The sequence below is a fragment of the Neodiprion pinetum genome, chromosome 6 (genome assembly GCF_021155775.2).
Source record: "Neodiprion pinetum isolate iyNeoPine1 chromosome 6, iyNeoPine1.2, whole genome shotgun sequence".
NCBI classification, from domain to species: domain Eukaryota; kingdom Metazoa; phylum Arthropoda; class Insecta; order Hymenoptera; family Diprionidae; genus Neodiprion; species Neodiprion pinetum.
The window spans coordinates 29,998,026-30,016,298 of NC_060237.1; the positions used below are offsets into that span (position 1 = coordinate 29,998,026).

The following is an 18,273-nucleotide window of genomic DNA, read 5'->3' on the forward strand; positions in this document are numbered from 1 at the left end:
ATTTTCTCTTTAAGAGAAAGCAAATAATTCGTAAAATTAACTATCAGGCCTTTTTAATTAGGCTGTACGGATTGATTTCAGCAACATGAACACATGGCGTACGAAACCTATTTAAATTTTTTTTTTTCCTTCAACTTTGCTTTGATTTCAATTTTTTTTTTTTTTTGATTTTGACGTTACAGTTTCATTTACATCTAATTTATAAGTCTAATGCATTTGGCGCTGAATGATTAATCAGTTGTTGACTAACGTTTCTATACCTAAATAGTGTCACAACGTATGACATTAAATGTAAATTTATTCACTAACTGTATATATAATATAATATTATATATAGATTTTGTTTGATATGCTACTTAAGTTTTACCAAAGCTAAAGTTCGTTTTAGACCTTTTCACACCCACGGATTATTATTGTTATGTGTTATTGTACATAGGTAGGTATACAACGGGTGTACGTACATCTCTTCAGCTCTCTTCATAGTCTGCAATTACATACTAAGGACTTGACCCTGATTCAGCGTCTGGTATTGGAATATTTTCAGATAGCAGTGTAACCTTTCATTCGTAACGCTGCAAGTGTGTTGAATGATATTCTAATAGGTCCGGTAAAGTTACACTTACAATAAGAATAACGTAAAACCATGTTTGCCTTTTAACTTTCGTCGACGTTAGACCTAATCGACGTATTAGATACTCATTGCTCAACCGTTATTAATTTGGATGGATTCACATCTACATCGTACAACTTCGACCGCGTTAATATTAAATTTTCATTGCTAAGTATGCGATTCATTATTATACATTTCGATCGGATCGATTAATAAGATGTTTTTAATTATTACTTTTATTTATCTTTGATGTCGCCTTACCTCGTTAGGAACGACAAAATAGGAAGTAATTTTATTTCAGTATTCAATCAACTGATTAATAATTAAACATATTTTGTTTCCAGATATGCAAAGTGCATTTTAAGGCAGTACTAGCGATTTCGCAGGTCCCTATGAATTTACTTATCGATTGACTTAAGATTTTATTTATTCGTTTAATTATCATTAATTTTTTTTTAAACTTTTTCTTTATAATTCAAAATAAGCATGCCGTTTGGGAATTGACAGTCGAGTGATGAGAAATATATGTGTAGAGCACTTTTTTCTCTCTATACACTCTCTTAATTTTATCCTCAGGCAGGTAAGGTTGTATAACAGGGAATTCTCTACATATTCGAAATAATCTACTACATCATCTCATTAAACACAACGACCGGACGTTTTTTTTTCTTTTTTTTTTTTCATCTCTCATAATTAGTTTTCAATCTAATATTTATTTATTCTGATTTTCATCGTAAATATAAATTCGCTATTGACCCTCACATCGGTATCCGTAGAGGATAGAAAAATTCTGGACTAGCTTTATCCACGTTGCTTACTTTCAAAAATTTAGAGTGAATGAATGTTTCCGCCGTTATTCAAGGCTTTTAAAATAATTTATACATTTACCTTCGCTCGCGATAATTCTTCGCCTAGCTTTTATCGATTTTCAAATAATTGTGCAGCCACTGATTGATGGTCTCCGCGTTTTCCTTCACCCAGTGAATATTCAATCTTATAGTCTCCAAGCTCTGTTCCAAGGCTCGCTGGCCGCTGCCCACTTCAACCTTTTTGAAATACTCCGAAACCTGACGATTGCAAATGAAAAAATAAGAACGAAAGGAGAATCGGAAGGAATTGGAAAACCTTTTCCATCCAACCGTCTCTTTCAATGTCCACTGATTTACTTTTGAACAATATCACTCACCTCCTGGAGATCGTACTCGGTGCAGAACGTTGAAGTAACAACTGTAATGAATCCGCTGAGAGTGAAGGTGCCGTTGCCGAACATGGTCTGAAATCTGGGCCAGTACGCTTTGAGATGTCGCCACGCGAGGAATTGGCCCTCCGGATTATGGGCGACGACGGCAATTACGGGTTCGACATCCTGCGGCCTGATTTCCTCCCTGTCAAGGGATGCGAGCAAGAAACGTTGCAGGATCCACGGATCCATAGACTGACCGAGCGACTTCAAAAGGATGACCTTTTCGCTCGGAATCTGCGTTTTCTTGTACATGTTCCAGCAGTAGTTCCAATCCTTTTCCCCGCCGTATTTTATCCCTGACGGATTGAGAACGAAACAGTGAGATTCGCGTTCCAAGTCAAGTACATAATCGCAAAGAAACAGTGGGGAAAAAAATTTACCAGCGGCGTAAACGAGGTCTCGAAGATTCGGCGGTATCCGAGTACCCTTTTCCATCCAGTTCTTGAACAACAGTTTTGCCGGCTTAACCACACCCTCGATGTTCGCGATTAACGCTGCCTCAAGAACGTTGCTCCGAAGCAGCCTGAAAACGTTTGCGAAGAAGAAAAGAGTAACGTTATCCTTCTCTTTTTCTCAAGACGGTATCTGACTTGAGTCTCTGACCTGGTCGAATAGGATCCCGTGTCGTTGAGACCAACGTACGCGGTTACGGGTCCCAACAACGTCTTCATGAACGCGATGTACTTTTTGAAGCCAGCGGTCTCGCTCATCATCTTGGACCAGGACTCCAAGTGCTCGATGGCCGTGGACCAAGGGACGAAGTCGCGCTCGTTCAAGAGGTAGAGCGAGAGCTTCAGAGGGATAGTCGCGTTCAAAATCCCGGCCCTGCAGAGGGTGAAAGCGTCGTCTATGAGGCTGGCTCGATCGGCGGGTGTGAAAACGGTGTGGTTGTTGTGAAGCGTCGTGATTATCGAGGTCCACATATCTTCGGAGTAATTCACCCGGTAAAATCCTGTCTGATTAACGTTAACCTTGATCCATTCCACCGCCGGAGGAACTTCGAAGGACACTGTAATCCGCAAAATAGAATGTTGCTCAAGAGTCTGGATGTCCGCCTGCTGTCTTATCGCAATGCTCGATCACGCTTGATTATAGTTACCGTCTGTCAGGTTCATCCAAACGTTCGTCGTCACTCGGGGCTGCAAGTTCGTGTAATAGCTCAGCGGAACGTACCACTTGTAGTCGAACGGCGATTTCGGCGTCAACAGATCGGTGTCGTTCTCACGAGGTGATAGAAGCAGTCGTTTTTGAGTAGCGAGTATCGCGTTGCCCTCGCGACTGATCGTTATCAGCGGAAAGCCCATTTGCTGGGTCCAGGTGTCCATTATGCTCTGAAGAAGAAAGGGTTTGGTAAAGGTCTCGCTCCCGCGAATCTGCCAGCGTGAAATTGCATACGGGGGGGATTCTAATCCGCAGGGATAATACCGATGTACCTACCTTGACATCGAAAGAGTGATTCGCATGCTTGGTGAAAACGGCCCACAAATCGTTGGTGTCAGCGTTCCCGTATTTGTGGGTGTTGAGGTAGTCGTTGAGCCCCTTCTTCATGACCTCCTCAAGGAGAAACTCCTCCAGCATGTAGAGAATCGCGGCCCCCTTGTTGTAGCTTATGGTGTCGAATATGGCCTCGATCTCCGAGGGGTCTTTTACCGGGACGCTGATCGGGTGGCTGCTGGCCAGGGCGTCGAGGTGAAGGGCGGACTGGGTCTTGTCGAGGATGAATTGGTTCATCATCCCCCATTCGGGAGCGACGTGGTCGACGCCCTTGTGCTCGAGGAAGCTAGCGACGCCCTCGTTTAGCCACAAATCGTTCCACCACTTCATCGTGACCAAGTTGCCGAACCACTGATGAGCCAACTCGTGGGCAACGACGATGGCGACCCATTGGTGAGCCGCGGTCGACGTTTCTTCCGGGTCGTAGAGGATCGAAGTTTCCCTGTAGGTTATCAGGCCCCAGTTTTCCATCGCGCCCGCGGCGAAGTCGGGTATCGCTATCAGGTCTGGAATGCAAAAGAGAGAGAAAAAATAAACAAATAACGGAGCGGATAAGTCGAGTCGATGAAATCGTTGCTTAGTTCCATCGAGGTCTTACCCTGCTTAGGAAGCGGGTAATGGATCCCGAAGTAAGCCTCGAAATAGTCCATTATTTTCGCCGCTGTTTTAACGGCGAACTGGGCTTGCGGCAGCATCGCTTCCGGTGCGTAAACGCTGACGGAAACGTTTCTCGAGGTCATCTCGGTGACCCGTTTGTAATCGCAGACCACGAAAGCGACGAGGTACGTCGACATTTCGACCGACTCTTGGAAGTCGTCCCGGAGCTGTGAGAACGAGTTGTTCTAAATTACCCGGGTGCAGCGCTCGGTCGTGTCGCATGGTGCTCTTGATGATATTTATAATGAACGATAACATTCGGAATAAATTGTAATATGGGAGTTAGAGAAGGCGTTGTAGCGATAGCGATGAAACGAACAGCCACGCAAAGCTTATTAAGACGGCATTGTACTTCGACGGAATAAGCGAAACGGAGACGATTGAAGCAGACGTATTTTTCATTCAGACTTCGAGGATCGTTTAAAATTTCACACCGCAAATTATTGTGAGCTTGGAAGCGCGAGTGTTGAAAGTCGCTTGTTAAACCACTTGATTGGACTTACCAGCCCGGTTCCCATGTAAAATCCGGCGTCCTCGGTATTGACGACGGGCATGTTGCACAGAGCTATGTGAAACCTGTCCCGAAATATGGACATTTTGAACTTTGCCTTGAATTGAGGCTCGTCAAAACAGGGGAATGCGGATCTTGCGTAAGTCGGCTCGAAGTGCGTCGTTGCTAAATGCCTGCGAAGCAAGAAAACGTCAGATGGAATGGTAAAGTTTAGGAATTCGCCAATTCATTTCGCGCATGCTACTATTTGGCTTCACCTCTTATCCCCATCCGCCGTAACGTAGCTGCTGAGATAGAAACCTTCGAGCTCATTCCCGAGCTTGGAAGTGAACCTGAGGTGCACTGTATAATTTCCTCTCTTGCGAAATTTACTCTCCTCTAATTCTAAGTAAAGCTGTTGGTGTTTCGGGTATTCTAATAGTTGAGAAATCTTGAGGCGGTGACCCTTGCGGTCCTGGATCATCTGTAAAATATTACGAAGATTAACGAGGTCCGGTCTCGGTTGAAAAACCTACATTTTCAGGGCTCTCCCTTACCTTTTCATTTATTGTCAAATTTTTACTATGGAAGACGATGAAATTGGTCTCTTTGTCGACGTAGAATTCGATGGTGACTTGGCCTGGAATCAGGAATAACGAACGTTGGTGAAAATTATCAGTGGATAGTCGACTAGTTTGAGTCATACAAAGTTTCCGGACTCTTCGCAGAAAGACGAGAGCTTTCCGAGCGCCGTTTTATTTGCAAATAGAGGTACGATTGAGAAATGTATTCACCCTTAACTTCCAGTGTCGTTAGATTTGGGTGAATCGTGATGTTGTACCTCGTTGGATGGGCAAAAGTCGGCAGCCTGACGTTGTTCCACGGGAACACCTGAAAGATAATGGGATTTTAGAGTGTTATCGATCCCTGTATCAGAACGTAAAGAGAAGGGTTATAACCTCTCCATTGGTAGCGAAGGGACCGCCGTCGTCGCCCTCATCCTCAGCCTCAAGATTCGCTGGTTTTTCTCCGGCACAAGGACAGTCTATGGCGGTGAAAAGGTAGAGATAAAACAAGATGCAAGAAATCTGGCTAGGCATTGTGTAAATGAATAAAACGTGCAAAACGACATTTTCAAAACAAGTGCGAATTCGATACCTCGAACTAAAATAATTCAGTGCGACAATTTTCACCTGCAGATGTTTTACGTAAAAATATCTGTACAGCAGAAATCTGCAACGAATCATAATTCTCACCGTTTTGCGGACCGGCGAAAGCGATTATGAGAGATACGGCGAAGAGGATTGCAAAGACGACAGTCGCGATGCACAATGCTCTCTTTTGCGAACACACGGCAACTCCATTTTGCTCATATATGCTCCGTTTGTGCAGCCCGGTGTTGCTGTCCCCTGTATAAAGAGTAGAGGAATGAAAAAAATTAGCGACGTGCCAGTGCGTGGACTATTCAACTCAGGCCTGTACCTTCGGTCAATCAATTTAAAAGCTTTTCCTTGTCATTACTTTCACCGTTTCATTATATTACGCGCTATATCGATCCCAGTATTCGTGCGCCGAAGGACGAGATATTTGCAAAACGCTTTGGCACTGTTTCGTACAAGAATTGGTATAGTGGACAAATTTTTGTGCTGAAAATATGCATATATCGGTGTTTTCAATTTATTTACAATAATTTTTGAACTTAATGACGGCATAGAAGCAACGCGAAGGAGCGCGATAATGTCTTCTTCAGCTTTGACAAGGTATAATATTGACACTGAAACAGTAACGCGAGATTGGTATTCGACGCTTCGAAATTGGCCTGTAAAGCGAGGCTTGCGGCAAAACGGATAAATTTACCTGCCTTGGTATTAGGAGAATGCAATGGTTCTATGTTCGAACCGCAATTAGATAGATATGCACGATTTACCCAAGACGCCGTAGACAGCACGAAGATCGTATCAGTCACGGAATCATAGATCCAGCGATTAATTAATTCGACACGAAGAGTGAGAGTAACAGGAATGTGTTGAGCGTTAAAATGCCAGGCTGCGCAAGGTCTGCCCTGGTCGTTGTTATCAAATATTCACGACGGGAAATGGCGTAATAATTATCCAACTTACGCAAGCCCGTTCTGTTTCAAACGACGGACGTGAATCGGTGGTTTTTACCCTGATGAAATTTCGGCATCGATTAATTTCGCGGTATTAGCACACAATGCTCGGTGAGCAGGTCTGGCGTCTCAAAAATTTCCACCTTGCAAAGCTCATCTGCATAATTTTTTCGCGCACTAAATATTCGCATCAATGACGCTCATCGCGGGTAGATTGAACGCTGTACGGTGCATGTTGCATTTACACATAGGATTGTCAAAACTAGGTCTATATACAATGCGCTAGACGTGATATTGATCGTCTGCACGTGCTCTTCGCGTCTCCTTATCTATAACGTACAAACGGCATGTCGAGTACGGAATTAATCGGTCACTCGGCCAGCGATCGCCCCTTTCTTTTTACGCCACCAGTTTATGGTATTCTTTTTCGTTGCACCATCTCCAGGCGAGCCACCCTTGCGAGTGAAAATGTCTGCTGATCAGCTCTTTCGAAAAAAATTTCAACTTTGTCGCATCGGACGGAGAAACGAATCGCGCAGTTATACAGAAGAAGGTCGAGTTGTAATGGAATAAGGAACAGTGGACGACGGGTGCAATAAGAGCGAAGCGTGTCAATTTCGATTACGTAATTACGAACGGCTGTCATACTTTTGTATTCTGCGATCTCTGTCTCCACGCGCTGACTTCGATCTAATTAAACTCAAGTTCAAACCTACCGTATTATTATAGGTACGCGTAACTTGAATTCAATGACTTGACACGCGGGTCGACCACTGCTGGGTAATATTTGAAATGGTTTAAATTAAAATAGGTTTTTAAAATGTAAATGACATTTTGTATTCAACATTTTAAATGTTCTAAAACGTAACCATTTACATTGAACTATTTAAATTACGTTTTCGAAAGCATTTTACCCAACAGTGTCACGTACGATACGCCTTTGCCGTCACCTGCACCAGCGGAACTATTGTTTTCCTACGGTTCTGTGTTCGTGCGATCCAAAAGGAGAAGCATGAACGATGACACGTTCGAGAAGCAGTTGCTCTTTGAAGCAAATACTGCATACATAAAGTGAAAAGAAAAAGAGAAACAAAAACATAATCGACAAGTGCTCTATTGCAGATGAGATATAAAAAATGATTTCATTATGTGAACCATTTTAAATACATATCGTCCATTTTTCATTTTAACAGTTGTCAAAGTAACCATTCGTATCGACCCGTTTAAATTATGTTTTTCGAAGCATTCTTCACTCTTCATTTTTCATTTTAAACGGATCTATCGAAGCGTTTTACCCATTTTGAGTTGAAACGCGGAGGAATATCTCTCAGTTCTCACCTGTCAAGAAGGCAACATCATCGACGTCCTGTTCACTCATGGCGAATCGAATGGGTGGTGGTCTTTTGTAAACAAACCCCTTGACGTTTCCCTCGCTCAAGGCGTAGGATATCTTAATGAGTGGCTCCCTCTGTTCCGCCACAATTCAACGCTCGGTCACTTTTCGCGCGAGCCTTAGTCCCGGTTCCACCAAGGTCAAACCAAGGTCGGCGTCGGTCAACGATTGCCGCTCTTCGGATCGGCGGAGGACACGACTCTTCTTTCCCCGATGGCGTGTCGAGGAGACTGCGAGACTGGTTGCTGCTGGATCTGGTGCACGATGTTGCAGCACTTGCAGCTTGCATGTAGGTCAGCGGTGCGCGATGGGCGGCATTCCGGGGTAAAGCCGTCTGGTTTTTGCTTCTTATTATTTTCGACTCGAGTTTGCTTATTTATCGAGAAACGTGCGGACGTACATCCGGCTACGCGAAACTGCATAAATCCATGATGTATCTTTCCCAGTTGGACGTTGAACGGTGTTACCCACCGTCAGGGATAATGGAAAGATGTTGAATCCTTTGAGGAACCGTCGTTTTGGGAGCAATTTTCGATTCGTCACAGCCGATTCTTTTCACCTCGACTAATTCCTCCTCAGAATCCAACGACGAGCGGGACACGACACTTTGGCATTCGTATGGTGCGGCATGAAATTATTGAGGATTATGAAAAGCGGTGGCGAAACGAGCTCGAATTTCGATCCTGCACACTGACCGGCCCCGGCGCGTTTTTTTCACGAGTGTGTTTTCGGGACGGTATCGCCGCGATTAAGAGTAACAACGCACGGTCCGCCGCTCCTTGACATTTCATTGATATTCGCGTTCTCGCCACCGATGCGATTTAGCGACGTTGCGGCGGTGAAGCTACAATGGCGACGCACGTCGATTATATTTCACCCTGCAGTCGAGGCTCTCGGGGGTGGTTCGAGCTTTTGGGGTGGTGGCTGGTGCGTCCCCCGATAAAAACCACCCCCCGTTTCGCAACGGGTTGTAGTGTTGCCATCTCCTCGAACCCCGGCGAAGGTCGTTCGTCGAATCGGAACTTGATTCCCATGGAACGAGCAAAGCGCTCCGTTTTACCGACCGCCGACCGACCACCCTCTCTGGGAAATGGATTTTCCCTGGTAACCGGCTTTGATCCTCGGTAGAAGCCGAAATCTCACGGATGTCGGGTCGTGCTGGTTATACCGACGAATTCTTGATCGAAATCGACCGCCCAGGCGCGTCGCGATTCGACGTGCAAAAACGCGTCGACTATTTTGCCCGAAGAAGAAATGGCTCCAGATTTTCAGGACTCGGCTAAAGCTCGTCAACGGTGTGATTTGATCCACTTTTTCAAATATCCACAACACGGTCATGGCCTGAAGAGAATCTTCATCTTCCAATGTCGTTGGCACGGCAGATCGAATCCCGATTCGAAACCTTGGATCGACAATTCGAGGTATCGAGGAATTGACGCAAGCTTAGTTGGCCAATAATCGAATTCAAGTAGCAGTCCTCTTTACTCGAAAATTCGCGTCAAAATCGGCATGAATCGATGAGTAGTTTTTCTCACGTGACTAATTGGCACCGAACCAACGATGCTCGTGCCTTTTCCATCTCCCAAGTCTCGCGTCGTTCTTTGTGGGGAATATTTCTGCTATTAACCATCGAAGCATCGCATCATCTGCAGCCACCCCTGATAGCGTGGCGTCGGGGTCGTCGCGACGAGAAACATGAATCGCGCATCGATCGGCGTCTAACCGAGTGTGTTTCGCTCCCCTCGGCTCCGCTCGGTCTCAGCTACCGTTAAGCCGAGCCACCGATACTTGACAATCGCATTTTCCATCGTTTCAACGGCAATAAAGCAGTTTCACGAAGTGAAAATCACGTTCGTCGGGCGACCGCGCGTCGCCCCTTCAGGGACTCGGCATTTTCGTCATTGGTTAAAACACCCTCTGAAATTGGTAGCGAGAGTCATTTTAGCATGACTTCAATGCCCCCGAAAATGGATGAGAGATTCGCATGCCGGAAGGCTTCGAAAAAGAAATTTAACGACAGGGACGATGCGTTGAAAAGGGACCTCCAGCTCCGTTCACGACGACACGTCTGAAGCTGCGCGTTGTTATCATCATCATCATCGTCGTCGTCGTTGTCATACGTATGCTGATTCTCCTCGCGCATACATCGTACAGTTTTAATTTAACGCACGAAGATTTTCACCGCGATCCCGAGAACAATGTTTCACAGGTGAATGCGGGTCAAGAGGTCATACAAATACATAGATTAAACTTGTCAGAGTTTTCCGTTATTCACCTTAACATAAACGGGCAGCCCTAACGGGTATATATTTCCACCTGCGAAGCTTCGTAACTCGTAAAGCTGCCTAGTCTAAAGCCATCCTGCATCATGGGATTCGAATGTCTAGAGCATCGACTCCAGCCGTGAATATACAAGGTTCTCTTATTTACTGCTACAACTTTCGCATATTTCATCAAACGAAAGGGAGAAAAAAACAGGTTTCAAAAGTCAATGTCGTAGTGAAAATTTTAGTTGAAGATTGTAACGTTCCTTCGGAAAATTTTGCAATTTAGCGTTGTTGTGATCTTGGATGATCCTTATTTTCCAGTTTATCGTCTGGACCTGCACGCGGCCAGTTAATGACAGTACAAATAACTATAATTGATACTTGACTCGACTTGCGTTACGTGCTCATTGCGCAATCCACTGATGTGCACGCGGTGTTTCAACGACGCGTGGCCTTACAGGCATGTATGTACATCTGCCAATTGTTTGTACGGTGACAGAAGCGACTGCGTGCACTTAATTATTTATACCTTTCCGCGCCGCCGGTGAAACAAGAATTCATTACAATTGTGGTTCACCCGCGTGTCCAAAAACAAATAAATATTCATCGATGAGAAAAACGGCTGTCACCCTCGGTTTACAGCCTTTTGCTCAATTTGCGTAACTATTGTGACAATTCACGCTATATTTTAACCATCGCGTACGTTCTCCTCAGATCTCATGACGGTGTATTTTTTTATAGTTACGCAAGTCTCGGATGCAAGAACGTTGCGCAATTTGCAGCGCATTTGCGCCTGTGTCTTCCGGCAGAGTAATGCGATTAAAGTATTCATGTAAGTTACTTATAATCGGAGATCTGAGTCGTTCCGACAGATTAATATGCGATTTGAGGATAAAACTCTCGCTCTGGAGTTACACGACCGCGTGTATAGGAATAACTTATTAATTTCCAATATTTCTGAAAGGCTGCAGAGGGCGTGTATTTTCGATCACGGTTTAAATATTGACACCAGTTGAGCCGAGAAAGGCAGTGCTATAAGGCGATAAGCTAAACTAGGCGAAACATATTTTATGCCTGGGAGGCGAGATCGACGTTGGTTTTCTATACCGTCGGTGTGTACGGCCATTTTTGCATTCGCGATGGAAAGCCGTCTCTGTAAGCTTACGTTGTGTACGGAAACCTTTTTCTTTCTTTATGTAATTCCTCGAGACACGTTTTTCAATTCTAGTCTTAACTGGAAGGTAGTTTCGCTACTGAAAAGAAAGGTATCACAGGCCAATCTCTCCGATTTGATTTCTTTTGTAATACGTTGTGATAGACTAAAAACCAAGCGAAACGTATTTTTTTTTATATGCCATTAAACACTTTGAGGGGGTGAAACCACCCTCCAAAGTAAGCCATATCAAGGGGCGATTTGGCAGTTTCACTCACAAGAATATAATATTTGTCAATCAATCCAACCGGAAAAGTTTTCACATAAAGAAATATGAAAAAAGTAATTTTGTCAATTGAAAAGAAAAGAAAAGAAAACTGCCAAATCACCCCTTGACACGGCTTACTTTGGAGGGTGGTTTCAGCCCCTCAAAGTGTTTAAAGGCAGATAAAAAAAAAAATACGTTTCGCTTAGTTTTTAGTCTACTAAAACATATTACAAAAGAAATCAACAAAAATTCCCTGTAAGAATTTATAAAAAATGAATATTCGTTTCAATCCTGGAACTACTCAATGCAGCTGCTGATTCCGAGTTCAATATTCTAGATCATTATCTCTTAGTCGAGGGTTCTCACCGAGGTCAGTGACTCGGGGATAGTTCACAAATTGGAATCGTTGTCATAGCTTACCTGAGTTTCCCGGTATTTCCGTGTTCGCATTTCCGTTCTGGCCCGGAGGTCTAGAAGCGGAAGTTTTCCCGAGGGAGTCCATGCGAATTGCCTCGGAATCCTGCCTCAACGCGGCTGGAGGCGGCATTTCTTCTTCCTCGTATTGCCGTTTTAACGTTATTACTTCGGTCTGGTTTCGTTCAGGGTTGGTACGACTTCGGTTTATAATATTTTAAAGTGCGAATTAATTCACCCGCTCGATGATTACCCAATTAACGAATTGGCGAATCTGCTTATTATTTATTACGGCCTGATATTTTCACGCGATTGCCACTGCTGTAATAATTATCGTTAAGCTCGCTGAAGAATCGTAGAATTGTATATTACATGTATATTACTTTCAAAGCGCTGATAAAGTTCTTGGTCCCGTTGCAGGTATAAATTTTGAAGTGCCTAAGAAGCGTAGATTAAATAATCAAAGAGTAAAAATTTTAGCAAATTTTCTATCTTCCTCTTCTCCATCCAAAAGCTCGAGTATAAAATCGTCCTCTACTAATAAACGCCTAATCGCCGTACCGTGACTCTTTCGTGCACCGATAATCACTGACTGAAACACTTTTCAACAATCACTGGATCATTCTACGAGTGCAAAATCCGCCCGGAATTAACAATGGTCATCATTCGGTTAAAAATTTCGACTGGATCCTTGCGATTCTTCCTGAAAGTGTCACTTTGTGTTGCTGGAGTTTCCAGAACCCCCATTATCCTGTGCTTTGTTCAGAACTGCAGACGCAGCTGCTTATCCACTTCAGGGTCCGTCGAAAGCTGAGCCTGAAACGAGAGAAACGATTCGATGAAACCAAGATCGATAATTGGCGTGGGTAAAAACTTGAAAAACTGAATTTCGATTCTAATTTTCCCCTCAATATCGATCCCACGAATTTCTTCTTAATACGAAGATTTTAACTAGCATTCAACGATAAAAATCCAACCTAGAAAACATAAGATATTTTTTTCTCAAGTCATATCCGCCGATTCTTTGCCAAGGTTTGAATTTCCCCTGACTTTCTCGGAGCTGAGTATCAGGGCTGTAAAAATACAACGCTCGGCTTTCAGGCGTAATTTTTTTCTCTGGGTCAAATATAATTACGCAGCTTTACAGAGGCGGGGAAAATTACGGAGTCTCACGCACTGCCGTAAGCCGTCAAAGTCGTATTTGTAAAAATATTGGAAACCCAAATTGTCTGGTAATTCTTCGCTCGCAAATAATACCTGGTTCCGGGATTTAACTCAAACTTCGCAAAGTTACGATCGTACGTAAATTGTGAGCTTTTGCAGCTCCTCGAAATAATTGGCACGGATTACGTAACAGCTTTCAATTTACGGGCGACTAATACCTGTCCACTTTCGTTCTGTTATTACCTTGGTTCCGAGTAATCTCTTTTTATCACTCGCGAATAATGCACCAGCAGTGGTTAATAACGATCGCCGGCTGCACGCGGCCGTGGCTGTGAGCTTTCAACCATCTCAACTATCCATTTCTGTGCATCGTTTTCACTCCGCGGGCATTCTGTAAATGTTTTCATTGTGCAGAACTACCGCAATTATTTCCACGATCAATTACCTGCGTCTGATGAGCGATAAATCGAACTTCAGTTCAACCACACGGCGTTGTATAAATTCCGAACAAATAGGGAATGATTTCACGCGCACCGTGAAATCTTTTGGTCTCAATATTTCGTTTTATTGTTCAATCGAATCTCACCAGTGAGGAATATTTTCGATGGTGAAAGTCCTCCAGGGCTTTGTAACAGATACTACACGCGATAGATAAAATTAGAAACGAGTGATAGACCGCTTGTTGGAATTTGAAAAGAATCGCGCGGCGCTCGTTGGATTTGGTTGATCGCGACAAAGCGACTCGGATTGACTGAGTATAATTAGCCAGTGTTGTGGCCGATGGGTATTAGGCTAGACACGAAAGCACGGAGGTGTGTGCTATGACCTGGCAGAAGTCGTGTCGGAGAATCTTATAATTTCTCCCACCCTCGGTGTTTATATCGGGAGCGGTTGGCAGAGTGGCGATCGAAACTCACGGTTTAATTTAACGCCGTCTTTTTGAACGCCAGACTCGTAATTATCGGGGAGGTTATAACATTGTGTTTCGTCGATAATAACGCAGGAAAGAAAATAACAGGAAATGAAGAAGAAAAAAGGAACAACAGAGAAATACAGTCACGATACCGATACGACTCGTGCGGCTGTATGATTGTCTAACATGCAAACGAGCGGATTCATTAACAACTTAATCCGAATTCGTAAGATAGAGAAAAATCGGGATACACGATTAAAAAATTTTCATCCCACTTTGCGCAAAACCTTGTCGTTCACTTTTTAGCGTACAGCTTTATTGGGCGTAGTCTCACATTTCACTGACGTTTTTTAATCATTTTTTTTTTCGCCCTTTTACAGTCACAGGCACGAGCCAATTTTCTTACCGGCACGTGTAGACGTACTGATCGCATCGTGATCCTGTTAGCCAAAGTCGGGCTGCTCCGGCTGATCGAAGGCTTCTCAAGTTAATATCAAGTTCCACGAAGAACCTCGCGATTACAATTAGCCGTCTGCACGGCTCGGATAGTATCGAACGGCAGAAAATATCGGTAGGGTTCAGTTGCCGTGCAGGAATTACGACGGTCGAAGTAACCGGACGAATTTTGGGGGTTAACGAATGTCGTAACCGTGCCAGAATACTACACGACAATTAATCCTACAATGTTTAAATTTTCCTCAGCCGTGTAAGCTTTAGTTGCGAAATAATTCGTTTTCAAACTGAATCGCAAAAAGTTTACTCAGAAAGTATGCTTAATTCAGGCGGCATAATCGAATTTCAAAGTTGAACCAATTAATGTCATTTACGTAACGAACTGTGGACGTAAATTAACTTTGTAACATGATATTTTTATAGCTGTAGAATCTGCATTTCCAACCGAGGTACGAATTACGTCGCTATGAGGCTTTTCTAAATTCCTATTTGATTATACAATGGATATATTTACAATGGCAAGGAAAAAAAAAATCCGTTTTCACTTACATATCGAATAAAATGACTTTTATCAGACGCGACGTAAATTCCCGTTCACAGATAAAAGAGCTTTTAAAAAGCAGTTTTTTTTTCGCAAAAAAAATGCAACATTTTAGGGGAATAAGTTGATTCATGGATTTGCATATAGTTCAGCTGTCTCAGCGGATATTTCATTGCGTTCTGCCACTGCAACATTTGGCAGTAAAGCTGAATTTTCAATTATTCTGTTTCGGATCTTCGGAATTGATCGTGAAAATCAAGAGAACTTAAATAGCGGAAAGATTAATACGGAAGCTTCTGTCAGCCAGTGGAAAGGACTTCTACATTCTATAAATGTAGGTGTACAGATCTATATGTTCCCTGATCCATATTCAGGTCCAACGGGCAGGGGAACGATCATTTCAATAAACTCTTCAGGCTGGGTTCTCCGCAGTAAAATATGGCAGTAACATGCGAGCTGGTGTGCGTGCGGACAAAAACGGCGGTGTATTTGAGGGTGGAATCGATCGAAGGTTGAAACGGAGTTACGTATCGACAGCGGTGTGCGTTTGGAAATAAGAGGATGGGCTGCGTTCTCGCAACGTTAAAATGCAATTTTAGGAACGGAGGCGGAATGCCCTATACATGTACTCTGCGTGGCGGTTATTAATTGAGACTTTACAGTCGAGTTCTTCACCTTCCAATTATTATATTATTGAAACAAACCGTTACGGAGAACATCGATGTTGATAATGTAGGAATGGAATTCATTGACTTGAATTTTAGTAAAATAATCTTTCCTCGTAAAAATGTGGAGAACCTGAAAATTCATGTAACACAATTCACTTTGTTTTTTTTTAATGAAATTATAGAAAGATATTCACATTCAATTACGATCGAGGTTTTTCGTTGTAATTTCATGGATTTCATATATTTTTTTACTACACAGTAAGGAGATACCGTTTTTAATCAATTCAACACATCCACGTATAACGTATAAATATCATGATAATTTTCATTATTGTCGCAGGGCAATCTTTCCGTCACTGTTATTTCCACAATCGCAACAATATTGAGTAAACATAAAGTAATGTGTACAGAATTTGTGTATAGAAACGGCCGTCGAGGGTCAATGGGAAGATAAAGTTACACGACGAGCGTCGCTCGCGTAGGCCTGATTGAAAGTAAGACGCAATCTCGGTAACGAAGATTATAGTGGATTTCTGACACTCGTACTCGACGGGAATGAAATAATTGTCGGTTACGCGGCAATTTGTTCGTCGAGTAGAAGTTCATCTTTTAGGGTTAAATGTTATCTACTTGGGGACAGCCATCAACGTAAACTATACAAACTTGTAGCCCGTCACTGAAATCCGATTGCGTACACATAACGTACCAAACACGCTCCTTTACACGCGGGAATCTGACGAAAGCGAGGTTGTGGATCCGGGAATGCAATTATCTCTCAATACCGTGTGAGGTAGAGAAATTCGGAATTACGAATTGGATTTCAAGACCGCTTATTGTTTTTGACCCTCTCCTGAACTATTCGAATATCTCAATGATCACAAACAAATCAAATAGGCTGGAATTATCCGAAGATCGAAATCGGTGCTAGAATTTCTTACTTACATATCTGCTTCCAAGCAAAACGTGCTGTTTAAAAATTACGGAAATGAGGAGTGAGAGAAAGGATCTGATGCATCTTCAAATACCGAGGCTTGATCCTCACGCGAAGAATCTTCAATTTTACTATCATAGAGATTATCCTGAACACACTGTGGTATCAAGATAATGCAGTATGGATAAAAATCGTTGTGGCTTTAAGCCCCGAACCTCGAATCAAGCAGTAGTAAAAAAGCGAGTCACTCCGGTAATAATCCGATCATCGGGAATCGTGCTTAACGTAGTTACGCTTATCCTCAACTCCAGATCTGCATGAGAAAAAGTATCTGCCAGTCCATCAATGTAAATAATTACCTCAACTAGCGGTGATTCGCGATGCTCCGTGTAATTCATTGTTTCCCGGGGCTTTGTTTTTCCTCAACTGGTGGACTCATGTCTTTCCCAAGTTATTTTGCTCCGGGTCACGCTGCTGTGTTTGTTACTGGCGGCACCGTTACATCGGCAGAAGCGTAACTTCTGTCCCACCAATCTGCCAACTACAAACTTCGAGGCCAGAAACTCACTCGTTGTCCTGCTTTGACAATTTTTCACTCAGTACCCTGTGTTTACACAACTCAGAAAAAGACTGCACTATACGAAGGCTACGGTTTCGAACTTGGTATCTTTTTTATCGAACTTGTCAGTATTTAGAATCTACAATGTATCAAAATTTATGCACCCGAGAGTATGGAATTTTGCGAAATTTGTCCACAACAACCAGCTTTCAAGCTGTTCCTTTACATCTTTGAACGCTATCACCTGTTACGTCTAAAACGTGAGGTGGTGCAGCAGGAAGTAGGCACGGTGTTCCGATTAGTCCGCACCGCGTGGATGATAGAGTTCCGGTTTCGATGATGATTTCGACTTTGTTTCCCACGAGAACGGTGGTGATTTTCGTCTTCGTGGGATCCGGGTGAAAAATAGAGCGTCGGGACGTCGGGCGTCGTCCGAAATCCTGCCGCTCATAAAGTGACTCGGGCGAATGGACAACGACGACGACGAACCTTCATCACCACCAGGAGAAACGCTGTCGAACGATGATTTACGAATGGTGTTAAATCCCCTTCTGATCTCATGCAGAGTAACCCGGTTTGCTGGCGTGGAAGCGACCGACCCGACGATGCGACCCGTTCGAATCTGAGAGTGGCACTGAGCCTGGCTCACCGAGAACACAGAGCGTGCCGCCAACTTCCGGCAAATGGGGATCGCCCCCCAGAACACCCGACAGCAATTCGCGGCGTCCCGGCCCAACCCGAGCCACAGGTTGCGCATCTGGATCCTCGGTTTGCTGGAGCGACGCGAGGGTGAGCAACGGGGATGGGAATCGAGATCTCGCTATGGTTTTTCGCGTGCAGCTGTCCTGGGGTCGTTAGTCCCTTCAAGGCGCAGGCGCCAAGGCTTAGGTCGCGCTCGTGGCTCGACGGGAGTTTTCTCGCTCAGGGTTCATCCACTCCACCTTC

At 43.7% G+C, this 18,273-nt stretch overlaps 1 protein-coding gene across 3 annotated transcripts; it reads right to left on the reverse strand.

Annotated features, from left to right (window-relative positions):
- Positions 1–49: 49 nt before the first annotated feature.
- On the reverse strand, positions 50–17,963 carry LOC124222002 (endoplasmic reticulum aminopeptidase 2). Of its 3 annotated transcripts, none has more exons than XM_046632519.2 (15): positions 17,129–17,963; positions 12,106–12,915; positions 5,751–5,903; positions 5,454–5,539; positions 5,289–5,385; positions 5,052–5,134; positions 4,773–4,978; positions 4,508–4,688; positions 3,946–4,171; positions 3,291–3,853; positions 2,953–3,184; positions 2,457–2,862; positions 2,234–2,376; positions 1,797–2,149; positions 50–1,677 (listed from the first exon to the last, which is right to left on the reverse strand). In XM_046632519.2, exons 2-15 carry the CDS (start codon positions 12,230–12,232, stop codon positions 1,522–1,524), a joined length of 3,012 nt encoding a protein of 1,003 aa, XP_046488475.1. In that variant the 5' UTR covers positions 12,233–12,915; positions 17,129–17,963; the 3' UTR covers positions 50–1,521. The 3 variants fall into 3 exon arrangements, with proteins under 3 accessions (XP_046488475.1, XP_068993130.1, XP_068993131.1); XM_069137029.1 differs by lacking the exon at positions 17,129–17,963 and adding an exon at positions 13,507–13,827; XM_069137030.1 differs by lacking the exons at positions 12,106–12,915; positions 17,129–17,963 and adding an exon at positions 7,943–8,852.
- Between the last annotated feature and the right edge of the window lie 310 nt (positions 17,964–18,273).

Bases quoted from the DNA above. Each gene is read 5' to 3' on its own strand.
- LOC124222002 (XM_046632519.2), bottom strand. From the start codon at position 12,232: ATGCCGCCTCCAGCCGCGTTGAGGCAGGATTCCGAGGCAATTCGCATG. The intron at 5,135-5,288 runs GTGAATACATTT...TCCTGATTCCAG, and splicing joins AACGACACTGGAAGTTAAGG to GCCAAGTCACCATCGAATTC. The intron at 4,689-4,772 runs GTGAAGCCAAAT...CTTGCTTCGCAG, and splicing joins ACGGCGGATGGGGATAAGAG to GCATTTAGCAACGACGCACT.